Raw genomic sequence first — 15719 nt, 5'->3', positions numbered from 1 at the left:
ATATTTGATTTGGCTTTTATAGCTCATATAAGATGATTTAGTGAGAATATGGAAGAAAATAAAAAAACAACTCCGTTTTATTTAGGCCCAAACTGTTACTCTTCAATAATGTTTTAATAAGGTGATATTGAAATGCAAGATCAAAACATTAAAAGCAATGCAATGCGGATCAGTTAAATTAAAACGTCTATTAAAATGTCTTCATAAAAAAGGTGTAGAAATCTGTTTTTTATTTTCTTTGTGTTGGCATATTAGAAAATATAAATGAGTTTTATATTTGGCTGAAGCGTTGGTTCCTCTTTTTTATTAAAACACTCTTTCATGTGATTTCAGAGCAGGTCCATATACAGTCTATGGTTATTACTTGTGCAGATGCATCATAGCTGTGTTTACTGAGTGTTTCTCTGTCACGTATATTTGAGCTATTAGTCAGGATGTTGTGCGTTTGTGGTTTGACCTGTTGTCTGAGTAAATATAGCAGCAGAGGAGTGTGAAGGGTGGAGCTGAACGTAAAGACTTGTGACTCTAATTGTTCTCATTAGAGGAAGCAAACACTGATAGTTCAGTGCTTCTCTTGATATATGACCCACACTTACTGAGATAAGATGTTCTCTACATGCAGAGCCTGAACGTGTCTTTACCCAATACACACTCTGTGTCTGTGTCTGCGGGTGATTCCTGTATCGTAAACACATCAGAGCTGATGTCATTGAGGATCCTTCAAATCTTGCATTTTTATTTTCTGCTGTCTGGAGTGTGTTTTTCTTTCAATCACGTCATTTCTTGGTACATGAAGTTCCTTTTACGTTTACAGGAATTGGGTTTCAGTTTTCATTAACCCTTACCAAAACATTTTGCACGGATAAATTTTATGCACAAAATAATTTTATGTTGGATACAGCATTACAGATTTTTTATTTTATTTTTTGCACAAAATACTAAATTTATGGGTGTTTTTGTCGAATTATTAATTTATCCTAAACTCAAAAATATCTTATAATGGAAGATAAAGTAAATAGTACTTGAACTTGACTAACTTTTATTTTATTTTATTTTATTTTATTTTATTTTATTTTATTTTATTTTATTTTATTTTATTTTATTTTATTTTATTTTATTTTATTTTATTATTTTATTTTATTTTATTTTATTTTATGTCTTGCGTTGTTTTTTTGTTCCATTTAAAATGAAGGAAATTAAAGGAAAAAATATGCAAAACAGAATATATAATGAATATGTAAATAATAATAATAATAATAATTATTATTATTATTATTATTATTATTATTAAATATATATGACATATTTATTGGTCCTAAAATATGATTAATTTTATTTATTTTTACTTATTTCTCAAAGATAATAATAATAATATATAAAAAATTATACATCAAATACCTATTGGTCCTAAAATGTGCTTTTTTTGGTTTATTTTTCTATTATTATTATTACTTGAGGTTGAAATGCTACATGGGTGTTTTTAGTTTCACCCTGTTACTGTAGTAGATGTTAGCTCAGGTCAGAACTGTGTGTGTCCTCCTCTGTTTCTGTGTGCTGTGTATTTAAGCTGATGTTGTGCTCGTCTTTCTCTCAGGCTATGGCTTCGTGGACTTTGACAGCCCTGCTGCTGCTCAGAAAGCCGTCAGCGCTCTGAAGAGCAGCGGAGTTCAGGCTCAGATGGCAAAGGTAAGGACACACCTGTTCCTGCTGTCACCTGCAGCGAGATCCGTCTGAGTCATGTGACGTCAGCAGACTGTGATGTCAGAGGCAGATGCCTGAGAGTGTAAAGAGACACACCTGTACAGGTGCAGCATCCAGACAAACAGGAGCCCGTCAGGAACCTGGCCAGATCTCATTTCACCACTAAAATCAACAGCAAACTAATTATAGCAGAATGTAGACTGCCTTCTAGATTATCAAGATAGTTTGTATTTTGTCGATGACTTTTTCATGTCATTTAAACACATTTTATTCCAAATTCTCATTATTGCAATAATGATATGAAATATATATATATAAATATATATATTTATATTTTTTTTTTTTACCAAAAGTCCTATAAGCAAAAATATTGTATTACTGGGAATTATAAAAAAAAAAAAAAAAAAAATTATTATATATATATATTGTTAATGTTAATAAAAAACTCTATTGCTAATAAAAATACAATTCTAATAAATAAATAAAATAATATAAATACAATGGACTTAAAAGTAATAAGAAAATAATGATTATTTTTATGATTATGATTTTTTTATGGCACCACAAGTTATATGAAAAATTATTTGTTCTATTAAAAAAAATTGGATCAATATATTTTGCATTGTGACGTTGACATTTTTCTGACAATAAAACACACTTTCAACCAAATTCTCATTATTGTAATGCAAAAAAAAAAAGTGATGCATTACTTATGTTTTTGTTGTTCAGACAGTAATTTAAGTCATCAAAAACAAAAAACGGAAACATTTTATTACTGGATATTATTTAAAATATATATTAAGCTTATTATTATTAATACTAGAAATCTCCACTGTGAATAATGGTACATAAAAAAATAAAAGCACCTGATTTTGAAATGCTCTCAGTTGTTATGAAAATAATATCATAATGCACAATGCATACTTTACCATGGACCAGAAAACCAGTCAAAAGGGGTTAATTTCTCGAAATTGAGATTTATACATCATCTGAAAGCTGAATAAATAAACTTTCCTTTGATGCATCATTTGTTATGATAGGACAGAGATACATCTATTTGAAAATCTGGAATCTGAGGGTGCAAAAAAAATCTAAATATTGAGAAAATCACCTTTAAAGTTTTTCAAATGAATCCTTAGCAATGCATATTACTAATCAAACATTAAATTTTAATATATTTACAGTAGGAAATTTACAAAACATCTTAATGGAACATGATCTTTAATTAATATCATAATGATTTTTGTCATAAAATAAAATTTGATAATTTTGACCCATAAAATGTATTGTTGGCTATTGCTACAAATATTCCCCAGAGACTTCAGACTGCTTTTGTGCTCCAGGGTCACATATACAGTATAAAGACAGCTTTATTTCCAATTAAATTGATGTTTTTTTTTTTAAAGTTAGTAGTTTATAAAAAAAATGCATTGCATTGAAAAATGCAAAGACAACTCATACTGATTTAGAGTTTGAGGTTTAGGGTTATTGTTATGGTGATACATATTTAAATGAAATTATAACCCTAAAAAAATATTTTTGTTACTTGAAAGACAATATATATATATATAAAAATAATAATAATAAACTAGTTGCTGAGACAACATTTTCTAATTTCTCATTTTATTTTAACTGAAAGTGCCAAAATAACTAAAACATAAATAAATACATTAATAAAAATGACAAAAGATTACACTTACAGACACTTAAAAACAACAAAATTACTACAGTAATGTGGAAAGATAAATATAAAATCTAATCTAAAAGTAAAATGCATTTCAAAAAGCACACTTAAAATATGAACACAAGCTGTAATAGTATATCAGTGTTACTGAAATAGCATTGCACTGACTGTTCTTGGTCTTCTGTGACGACTCGCCAATAAATTTGCAAAGCATCAGAGCAGCAGAATTTGCATGCATGTTTATTTAAAGGGGAAGTGCATAATTAAAACTGAATTGCAGACTTTAAGTGACACAACTGGGTGGGACGTGAAAAATGTTAAACTGTATCAGAACTGACAGGGTTTTCAAAATGAAAATCACAGTTCAGATATATTTTTAAATAAGGATTTTTCTTAAAGAAATAATTCATCTAAAAGGTAGAAGTTCTGTCTCTCTTCCTCCGTGCACGGTGCATTAGAAATGGAGCAGCTTGGACAGGAGGCGTGTATTTGTCATGCTCTCTTTCTGCTGCAGACATCTTGGCTTGTTGTCCTTGGATGTATCTTCCTTTCACCTTGTTTATGATATAAACAGATGGTTAGAAATTAATATCTCAGACAGGAAGCCCCTGGAGTAACCTGGTGACATGACACCGTGTCTGAACCCTGCTCTCTGTCTTCGTTTGCAATGGAAAAACTGACTTATTTTTAAGTATGTACTTTATACTTCCTACTGTGTTTTAAAAAATATGCATGTGACTCATAGAACACAATATACAGCAATAAGTGGAAATGCTTAATAATAAGGATAGCTACATGAATAACCATGTACTAATGGGTAAAAAAAAAAAAAAGGGAAATTTGCTGAAAATGTCCTCACCTTCAGGCCATCCAAGATGTAGATGAGTTTGTTTCTTCATCAGATTTGGAGAAATGTAGCATTGCATCACTTGCTTATCAATGGATGCTCTGCAGTGAATGGGTGCCGTCAGAATGAGTGCTGATAAAAACATCACAAGAAATCCACAGCACTCCAGTCCATCAGTTAATGTCTTGAGAAGACAAAAGATGCATGTTTGTTAGAAACAAATCCATCATTTAGGCATTTTTAAACCTTGAAGAGAGAGAGTCCTCTGTCCATAATATTCATTTCTTTACTGAAAAAGGTAATCTCGTCTGAATCAGAGAGAAATCTGCACAGATCAAGCACCGTTTACAACAAAAAAAAAGTCCAATACAGCTCCAAAGAAATAAGTGGGTGATTGTGATGTGAGAGACAACAGGAGATGTACTTTCACTGGAGGAAGCAATATTATGGACTATGGACTCATATTTTAGCCAGAATCAACCGTTTGAAGTTAAAAACACCTTAATGATGGATTTGTTTCTCACAAACACACAGCTTTTCACTTCACAACACGTTAACTGATGGACTGGAGTGCTGTGGATTATTGTGATGTTTTTATCAGACTCTCATTCTGACGGCACCCATTCACTGCAGAGCGTCCATTGATGAGACACTGATGCAGTGCTACGTTTCTCCAAACCTGATGAAGAAACAAACTCATCCTAATCTTGGAAGGGCTAAGAGAGTGCATTTAACACATAACGGCAATTTTTCATTTTTGGGGGAACTATTGCTTTAAAGATAAAGTCAAGCTGAGCACATTGCATTGCACATTGTGTTTTCTCTTGTGTACTGCACATTTTTGCATAGTCGGTCATAAAGGTCAGATTGTGCACAGCATACATACAATATACTGCAGGAACTGTAAGATTAGGATGCTGCTCTGAACACAGTCTTCTTACTCTCACATATGGCCATGCATTCTCGTTCACACTCATATACTCTTCTTTTTTCTCTCACTTTCTCTCGTACCATCTGTGTCTGACACACACTTACTCCACACGCATATTGTGTGCTTTTTCTGTCGAAGTCACATGATTGGTGTTGAGTAAATTGTTAGCAGGTGACACACATGCAAGCCCACACACAGATAGCAATGTTTCCTGCACTGCTATTCAGATTCATACTGGTCTAGTGGAATATTTCACACTTGATTTCTCTGAAGATTTGCTGATTTGAATTGTGTTTTGTGCTGGAAATTGGTATTTGGCATTTATTGCAATCAGCTGATAGGGATGTGCATGTGCGGGATTGATGTAAAGGGGAAAGCTCTGCTTTTCTCAGCATCTGTACAGTGATATCAGCGTAAAGCTCTTAATGCCTGACCTGAGAGATGTAATTCAGCATTGCGTGCCTGAAGCGGCTCAGTGTCAGAACGTTCCAGCGCTGAGCTGATTTCCATGTGTGCACAGCCTCGCTCTGTCCGCTAATCTGAGGCCAGATGCACCAGCCCTGCATTACTTAACCTAAGTGTAGCATGAATATTGTTTTATTTCTTTCTTCTTTAGAGCACATATTGGAATAATAGTCATACAAATTTCATGAACTAGTGGAATTTTGCAAATGATACACATTTGGAACAAATAGAACATTGGAACATTTTTGAAATATTTTAAAAATAAACATCTTTTATTTTAGCTAGTTGCCTGGGCAATATTTCTCTTTTTCATTTAGTTTAACTTGATATTATTAAAATAACTAGAATAATAAAAACTATATAGATATATTTTAAAATGACAAACACTACACTTACTAGATTTTCACTCATATTAAAGTGAAAACAGAAAATGTAAGATAGATTAAAAAAAAGTAATAAATTAAATAAAACATTAACAATAACAGTAATGGTATGTCAATTATACAAAAAAAAAAAAAAACACTGCAGCTAATCCAGTTTATTTTTATATAACAAAAATGTTAGATTTATGAAGAAATAATAGTCAGTTTATATTTGTCTTCAAATTGCACATATACTTTTTATTTGAATTTATTTATACAAATATTATATATTTAATATTAATATATTTTTATATATTAATATATTTATGTGTTAAATATATTTGTTTGGTCAGAAAAATAAATTTTGCTAACCCAGGCAGCATTTATTTGATCAAAAATACAGTAAAATATTTTGAAATATTATTACAATTTAAAATAACTGTTTTCAGTTTGAATATGTATTCAGCATCATTCCTCCAGTCTTCAGTATCACGTGATCTTCAGAAATCATCCTAATATGATGATTTAACTACTCAAGAAACATTTCTGATTATTATCAGTGTTGCAATGTTGCGCTGCTTCATGTAATTTCATATATTTTTATTTTCAACATTTTTCAATGAGTTGACAGTTCATAAGAGCAGAATTGTAAAGTAAATGTCTTTACTGTCACTTTTGAATAGTTGAAAACATCCCTGCGTTAAATGCATTTTTAAAATTCAATTTTGCATATTAGTCAGGTAGTAGATTTTAATCCATGCTTTATTTTTGCCTCCAGAGTTTGTGTATGGTGCTGTAACGTGACCCTGAAGAGCAGAGCCAGCTCCGTTATGTGCCTCTGGTATTAGGTTTCAGTCTGGATACGTCTGTTTAAAGCCACGCCGGTGTTTTAGTTCTCCCTCTGGAGCAAGCCAAGCACATCCTCAATTATTTGCCATTCAAAAACAGGCCCATAAAACACCCGCTATTACCTTCAGCGTTCGTCCTTCAGTGTTTAGTTATGGACACTGTCATTCCTAATAGCTAATATTTTTTTAAGCATCATTTTGGATCTCCTGCGCCTGTTTGCTGGAGCGCCGGTCCTCTGCCATTGTTTCCTAATGGCACTATGCTGATATTTTCCTGTCAGCGTATTACTATAGTAATCCAATCCCACCTCTCCCTTGTCTCCTCTTTGCTCTGCTCATTTTTCCTCCATCTCTTAGGTGGAGATTGAACGCAGTAGGATGTTAATGAATATTAATGTAGCGGCCCTTTTGTCCCTGGAGAGAGTCTCTGCCTGTTTCGCTTTCCGTTTCTGCTGATGGAAGGGAAACTATGGCAGGAAATCAGTCGAGGTTTCACCGCTCGGTTGGGGGATGGCCGAGAGCCGCATGCAAATGAGCCGCTCATTAATATTAATGCTCACCCCGTTATTAGCAGGAGTGGCCGGAGAGGGACACATGCTTTCACTTTAACCTCGTTTATAAGTTTAATTCACCTGTACCATGTAAGTATTCAGATATTGTCTTCATTCGCAGTGCTGCTAAAACCTAGTGAGCTGCCTACTTAGACAGCATCTTAAGGCATTGACACGAAGCCTGTTCTAAAAGGGAGGCAGCATTGAAGGGATCATTTGCAGAGATTGCAATCCCATAATGCATCAGACAAAATGAGTGAAAATTTTACCAAATATAAAATACCGTTAATATACCGTTTTGTGTGTGTGTAATATTTACTGTTCTATAATGAATACGTTTCAGAAAGATAAAATACTTATATTATATAATATTTTATATTTTGTGTTTATATTTGAATACTTTTTTGTGTATATTAGACAAAACATATCTATGTGTGTGTATACATTTAGGTCTGTATTTTGCAGATATATAATACAAAATATTACATATATAGTAATATAATAATATTATTACATATTTAATTTTTGTAAATATGTTGTATCAGATTATTATATATTAGGTATATATTAAGTACTTAAAACATATATATATATATATATATATATATATATATATATATGGTTAGTATTTGTGCTTATTATGCTGATTAAATTAGTATATGCAATTCCCCAAGATATGAAGCATATAAATGTTTAAAAATTAATATATATAAATATATTGTCATTAACAGATGCCTAGATTGTCTATTCAGGAAATGTTATTGGTTGTCTGGACTCTGTTTGTCCCATGGTGTCCTGAGTTCTGATTGGCTGTGATTATATTATGTATTTGGGGGGACCTGTAAGCAGGCGTCCATGCGTCCAGCTCGCCAGGTTTTGCAACAGGCCCGTTGTTGCATGGCAGGTGTGCATGGTCAGTGATCTCCAGGTGTTCTGTCTTCCGTTAACTGATAAAGTGTGTGACATAGTAACTCTGACGAAACTCTGGCAGTGTGTGAATGAACTGAAACGATAAGATCTGAGGTGTTTTTACAGGTGTGTAACCTACCTGTGCTAAAAATAATTATTGCACTGATGTTCCAGGTTCGGTAGGAGTTGAGCTCATTGATGAGAGACTTTTTCACCAGGAAAATGGCACAAAGCTCACTGTTTTTTTTTTTTTTTTTTCCCGACAGCAACAGGAGCAGGACCCCACTAACCTGTACATATCTAACCTGCCGCTGAACATGGATGAACAGGAGCTGGAGGCCATGCTGAAGCCCTTCGGACAGGTCGTCTCCACTCGTGTCCTGCGGGACACCAACGGAGCCAGCCGAGGGGTCGGATTTGCGAGGTGAGAGTCTAGTATCTGACCCTCGAATCACCAGATCAACTCTTATTGTCACGCTATCATTCTTTGTGAATTCCCCTCACCGTGGTTCAATCCGTGAGGGAACCAGGCGACATGGAAAGCCCCTGGCGTCGTGCCCGCCGCAACACAAACACCTCCCATGACTCTTAGCGCCAGTCAGCTCCTTGAAAACATAGCTGTGCATCTGCCGTATCAGCCAGGAAACTGAACTCTCTCAACTTCTCTTTGCAAAATTTATGACAAGTACAAACTTGATTGCACCAACCTAAGTGTTATTCTCACGCACTTGAGTGAAGAAACGCAGAGAGAAATCTGAACTGCTTCTTCTAATCAGTTGGAGAAGAACGTTTTTCAAATCCCAGTGACATAAATATATAAGAAAATAGATTTTCATGATAAATGGATCCGTTTTCAAATAACGGAATAAATGATGAAAACGGTTTTAATGATAACCAGAATGCTTTGGCAAAACTTTCACGCAAAATGTCAATTACTACCCTCTTTTGATGACTTGATTGTACTAACCTAAAGGTTATTCCTGCAAAGTTTGAGTGGAAAACCCCTTAAATAAAACAAAACTAGTTCATTTAATCAGATAAATGTGTTTCCAGAAGTATTATAACGATAGAGATATAAACAATGAAAACTGCTTTTAATGATAAACACAGAATACATTGGCTAAACGTATGATTTTCATAGCTCTCCAATCTAAACATACACTAAAATGTTCATATTTTATCCTCTTTTGATTATTTGACTGTACTAACCCATGGGTTATTTCTGTATAATCAGATGAAAAGGTTTCGAGAAGTCATTTTTCAAATAACAACAATATAAAAATAAATATTGTTTTTAATAATGAACACAATGTATATTGCCTAGCTCTGCATATCTAAACAATTATGATCATTTAATGTTGTACCCTGATGATATTCAGTACAAATCTCTGTATTCTGAAATTGATAACAATGTATTTGTTTGCAGTTAAAATGATCCAAACATGTTTTCCTCGATAAATGAACCGAAGCAAGATTTATACGCACGGATATGACAAAATATGGAAATTAACAGTACTGTAGTCACACTTTATTTTAGGGTCCAATTCTCACTATTAACTAACCATTAACTATGACTTTTGCCTCAATTAACTCCTTATTTGTTGCTTATTAATAGTTTATAAGGTGGTTGTTAAGTTTAGGGTATTGGGTAGGATTATGGATGTCATTATATGTACTTTATAAGCACTGATAAACAGACAATATGTTAATAATAGACATGCTAATAAGCAAGTAGTTATTAGTGTGAATTGGACCCTTTACTAAAGTGTTACCGTAATGTTTAACTACATATATTTTTGCTAAACATTTAAATGCATAAAAATGCCATGGGGAGGCATTTTTGAGTGCATGCATTAATCACTGAATCAGAGCTTTGAACCAATTCACTAAAATAAAATAAAAAGCTAGAAGTGATTCACTGAAATGAATCGAACTTACTAACTGAAGTTTAAATGTCAGGAAAAGAAGGATCATGAAACTATATGACCAGCCTTAATCTAATGCATTCAAACGAATGCATTATGCTTTATGTAATGCAAAATCCCTTAGCTTTCATTCATATGATGGTAACATGTGACAGCTGGTGCAGGTGATGGGAATGAAGTTAAATACGCAAACCCAGAGTGAAATGTGTAAACCTTTATTCGGTTTCTCTAGGATGGAGTCGACAGAGAAATGTGAAGCTGTCATCTCTCACTTCAACGGGAAATATCTGAAAACACCAGCTGGAGTTATGGGTAAGTGTGCGTCTGCCTGCTTCACGTCTGCTTTAATGCAATAAAAAATGAAGCTACCCAACCTCATATTGTTTCCAAAATCTGTATGCCTTTCTTTCGTCCATGAGAGGAGAAGGTAGACTTCTGAAGGATATCCCTGCCGCTTTTCTCCATGTAATAGGAGTAAATGATTGAATTGTCATGTTTGGGTGAACCGCTCCTTTAGTGTGTGTTTTGTTTGAGCATAAAGACACATTCATTCATTCTCTGGTAATGATTCTCCTCGGATGGGGTCTAAATGGAAACAGGCTTTCGGGCATGTGGCGCAATCGCTCAGCCATACCAAACGGCTTTCGCACGAATGTAGATTTAGACTCGCTGCACGAAATGCTGAAATTACAGAGCTGGGAGGAACTACACGGGCATGATGCAGCTTATTGATTCGTGGAGGCTCATTTGGGGCTGAAGGGAAAGCAATGTGTGCTAATTTTCTCTTACTGGCCTGCCGTGGCCTTTCTAAGCATTTTAATTGGATTATTAGACTGAAATAGTCTCCACTGACCGTGTCAGAAAGGCAGGAAGGGGATTATATGAAGACAGCGTCCAAATGAGATGCCTGTTCTCCAAGTTATTGAGGATGGAGATGACGGCATATAAGAGTCACACTTAGGTTTACATGTGCACCAAAGAAACATTGAATAAAGCTGAAAATATATAACAGAACAGGTCAAGCAACATCGCAATCTGCATCATTAAAGGCAATAAATGCATCCCATTTCACCTCCGTAATAAGATGTGTTTTTTCATGCAACATTGATATTCAGTGTGTGGAAAAATACTGGGTTTTATGCAAAAGAAATGAGGGATGCTCCAATGCTGAAACTGTGGGAGATGCTGTAGTTTAGATGTTATTATGGCCGAAAGCCAGTAATAAGCAGATATTGCACATCTATCTTCAAAAAGAAAACATAACTTAATAAACTAACTTAAAATTATGAAAAATCATTTCCACCACATAAGAAAAAAGTACTTTGATAAGTCATAATTATGAAATAAAATTCTATGACATTAAAAGTTAAGGTTATTAAATTAAAAGTCATAATTATGAGATAAGAAAGTCTGTCAAAAAGTCCAAATGTTATGGCTAATAACCAATAATCGGAATAAAAAGATACTCAATATAAACATAACTTAATAAAATATTATTAACATAATTATTATTTGGACATTTCTACCACATATGAAGAAAAAAATAATTATGACATACTTTGGACATAAAAAGTTGAAACTATGAGATGAAAAGTCATAATTAGGACAGTAAATGTTATGGCTGAAAAACAATAAATGGGAGATATTGCAAGTCTTACGTTTTTAAACTTAATAGATAATAAAAATAACTTCAAATAGTTTTGAAGTTTCTACCACACAAGAAAAACAAATCATAATTTTTTTAATTCATAATCGGCACAAAAAATGTTAAAATTACGTGATAAAAAAGTCATGTTATGACATTCTTAGTTATAGTTAAGAGATAAAAAGTCAAAATTGCCAAAACGTCATAATTATGACAAAAAGTAACAATGTAGACATTTCTGCATGATTACAAATTATCTCCCGATTATGGCTTTTTAATCTCATAATTATGATTTTCCAAATCATGATTTTTTTCTTAAGTGACAGAATAATTAACTAAAGCACGACATATTACAATAAAATATTGAAAAGATTTTGCTCTTAAAGGGTTAAACCTTTGTCTCTTTAAGTTATTGCTAGACAATGCATCTTAGATGTTGAATACACAGAGACGGATGAAATCGATCAGAGGCCGTGTTCACCTGTCGTGGTGCTGATATATTGTGCATTGATCAGACTGTGAACAGCGGGCTTTATATACAGTGAGAGGGGGAGGGGCTTAAAATATGAGCCATTTGTGATGTCATCCAAAAGGAAAGTCGTTTCAGAGTTTGCTCAAATATATTTCCTCTCTCTGTTTGATGCACTTAATATCATAAAGCAGTTCTGCTGAGGCTTAACAGAATCTCCAGCCGTTTCTGCGGTCACATTATGATGGTTTTGGTCGGGTGGCTCAGTGAGCAGTCAACATCACGCTGAGGGTTCATGTGTGTGTCTGCAGCCCCGTCAGAACCCTTGCTGTGCAAGTTTGCGGACGGAGGCCAGAAGAAGCGGCAGAGTCAAAATAAATATGTGCAGAACGGACGAGCCTGGGCCAGAGACGGAGAGACCAGACTTGTGAGTACTGCTCTTCTGCTCTCTCCACTATAGTGTGTGTCCGGATCGCTTTGTGCAGCCATATATCACCTGCCACAGCTTTGTTAGTGGACACACTGTGTGTGTGTGTGTGTGTGTGTGTGTGTGTGTGTGTGTGTGTGTGTGTGTGTGTGTGTGTTTACACAAGCTACACCAGTACAGTCATATATTACATGAACTACAGAAGTGATACTGAGACGTCTGTGTGTGTTTGTGTATGTGTGTGTGTGTGTGTGTGTGTGTGTGTGTGTGTGTGTGTGTGTGTGAACTGCTTAGTCACCTGTCATTTCCCATCATGACACTCGTGCTGTTCCAAAACATAGAGAACTGAAATGTGCCTTTATAAGTGACTGATTTTGTGACAGGAGACTCACACACAGATATTTAACTACTTTTTGAGATTGAATGAACTGTATTTATAATAATCAGCATTTCTTTTGCCTTGTCTGACATCTTGAAGTTATTTGTCCAGTATTAATATAATACCCAATTATTATTATTTTATTATCGTTATTTATTATTTTATTCTTATTTAATATTTAGATTTTATTTATTTTTTTGGCACAGTACTCTTCAGAACAGAATTAAATAATAAATAAAATATATAATCAGCATTTCTTTTGCTGTGATTTGATCACATGGCATTCTGTTTATAAAGAAATGTCTTTCGTTTTTTTTTCTATTATTTTATTTATTTATTATTTCGTTTTTCTTATTCTGTTATTTATAAAATATTATACTCTTGTTTATTGTATTGTATTATTTTATTTTATTTTGAGCATTCAATTTTAGGATTCAATTATTAGTTTTTATTATCAAAAGCATTTTGAGATTTGTTTTTAATTAGTCATTAACTAGTCCCAAAAAGCAGTGATCAAACTAAACCGAACTAAAAATACAATTATATATATATATTCATATATATTCAGTTATTTAATATAATCCACATTTCTTTAGCTTTATCTGCTGTTCAATTGATTTTGTCACAATGCATTCTGGGAATTACCAGCCTTCAAATATGATGGCTAAAAGTACAGCCGTTATTGACATCTAACTTGGTTTTGGAGCAGAGCACGTCACATGACCATTCGTAAAGAAAATCAGAAGTAAAATGTCTCAGATCACATCAATTAATTGAGTCGATAATTACAGTGCAGATCATTTCATTAAACCTTCTGCAGTTTCACAGGTTTTATCTGTGCATTGCACATAATTTGACTGGACAGACTCGTCAGATTCTGTCCATGCCAGGTTAAATATTATGTTGAAATGGCTGTGACAACTTTAAACATGTGGCTTCAAACTGGAGGAGAAAGCAGTGGTGTCATTAGTTTCCAGGTCTGTGTCATTTGACAAGTACAGTAGCCACAAAACACCCCAGCGCCACACTTAATGACATGATGTCAATGCATCAGAAAACAAAATATCAAAGCAAGTCTGTATCTGTGCTGAAATGCTGCAGGAGCTTAGCTTTTAAACTGAAGATCATTTCTGCTCAGTTCAGTTCTTCGCAGATTCACATGATTCACAAGCTATAAGTGGCACAACACTTTTGACTTCATTTTCAACACTTCAATCAAAGCAGCAATGAGTTGAGCAGTGTGTAATTATGTTTTATTTCTCTCACAGACTGGCATGACTCTCACGTACGACCCCACCACAGCTGCTATGCAAAATGGGTACGAGACACCAAAGAGCCATTGTTATTCTAGTGTTATTTATACACTAATGTAGTATTTTTGAATTAGCTTTTATTTTTATATTCTTTCTTTTATTTTTGATTTAAGTTCATGTTTTAGTGCTTACTACTTTGTGGTTTATTTATTTATTTATTTTTGTTATTTCTATTTAGCTTTTATATATTTTATTAAATGCTTCTTCATGTCAGATTTTTTGGTTAATTGTTTTGTTGGATTTATTTTAATTCAGCTTTATTTTAAATTTAATTTAATTTGTTTAGTTACATTTTAAATATAGCATCATTTTGTAGTAAATTTGATTCATTTTTAGTATTTTTATTCCAGAACATCCAGTCATTAAATTATTTCGAACTCTGTTTTATTTTATTTTCTATTATTTTATTTGTTTGTTTGATTTTAGTTGCCAAAGCAACATTTCAAATTTATATAAAAGTTTTAAAAGTTTTAAATATTTAGTCTCATTATTTTTTTTCTTTGAGGGTTTTTATTTTATTTTTTTATTTATTTATTTTTATTATTATTATTTTTAAATTTTTTTATGTATTTTTTAGATACCAAATAAAAATTTCTAACATTTAAAGTTGTACTTTTTTTCTCTCTTAAAAGGTATATATACATTTTTATTTTTATTATTTTCAGCTTTTTTCCAATTAATAAGAACAATTTTAGTTTTAATAGTTGTTGAAAATGCCAAGTTCACACAAATAATGAGTAAAATAGTCAAGCACTTAATAGTTATTGATGCTTTTCAGTACGGAATGAATTATATTTATATACTTCCATAACAATAAATCTTAGAAGGCAGCTTAATCATACTCAAGGTCATCATGCTATATTTACAACCGGTCATCAATAATTATTGAAATATACTGATTTCATCTTTCTACAGATTCTATCCAGCCGCCTACAGTATTACAAACAGAATGATCACACAGACCCCTCTTTCTCCATACATCTCCCCTATGTCCACATACCAGGTAACATATCAAACTCTACTGCTTACAGAGCGATGGATGCATCTTAAGGGACGCTGATAATCTGTATTTGATTGTTCAGGTACAGAATCCATCCTGGGTCACCCATCAGCCCTACATCTTGCAGCATCCGGTGAGTCTCTGATTGTCATGAGCAGTGTGTGTGTGTGTGTGTGTGTGTGTGTGTGGGAGAAATACTCTTGAACTAGCTCATGACTGCTCATAGACTGAGAGTGTGGGCGACGGGGACAGAGAGTCCAAAC

The 15719-nt window shown here is 33.4% G+C and overlaps 1 protein-coding gene across 5 annotated transcripts in view; it reads left to right on the top strand.

The window, feature by feature from the left end:
- Positions 1 to 15719, top strand: part of rbms1b (RNA binding motif, single stranded interacting protein 1b) — a 57902-nt gene that overhangs the window by 33173 nt on the left and 9010 nt on the right. For all 5 annotated transcript variants that reach the window (XM_026271146.1, XM_026271144.1, XM_026271143.1 and 2 more), the window contains exons 4-10: positions 1595 to 1686; positions 8565 to 8722; positions 10456 to 10535; positions 12649 to 12764; positions 14412 to 14461; positions 15372 to 15459; positions 15539 to 15589. In XM_026271146.1, the coding sequence (XP_026126931.1) occupies positions 1595 to 1686; positions 8565 to 8722; positions 10456 to 10535; positions 12649 to 12764; positions 14412 to 14461; positions 15372 to 15459; positions 15539 to 15589 (635 nt within the window). The remainder of the gene's footprint in view (positions 1 to 1594; positions 1687 to 8564; positions 8723 to 10455; positions 10536 to 12648; positions 12765 to 14411; positions 14462 to 15371; positions 15460 to 15538; positions 15590 to 15719) is intronic.

Source organism: Carassius auratus, chromosome 9, assembly GCF_003368295.1.
Source record: "Carassius auratus strain Wakin chromosome 9, ASM336829v1, whole genome shotgun sequence".
In the NCBI taxonomy this organism is placed as follows: domain Eukaryota; kingdom Metazoa; phylum Chordata; class Actinopteri; order Cypriniformes; family Cyprinidae; genus Carassius; species Carassius auratus.
The sequence above is the reverse complement of the archived record's forward strand: the minus strand, read 5'-3'. Positions and strand labels throughout refer to the sequence as shown.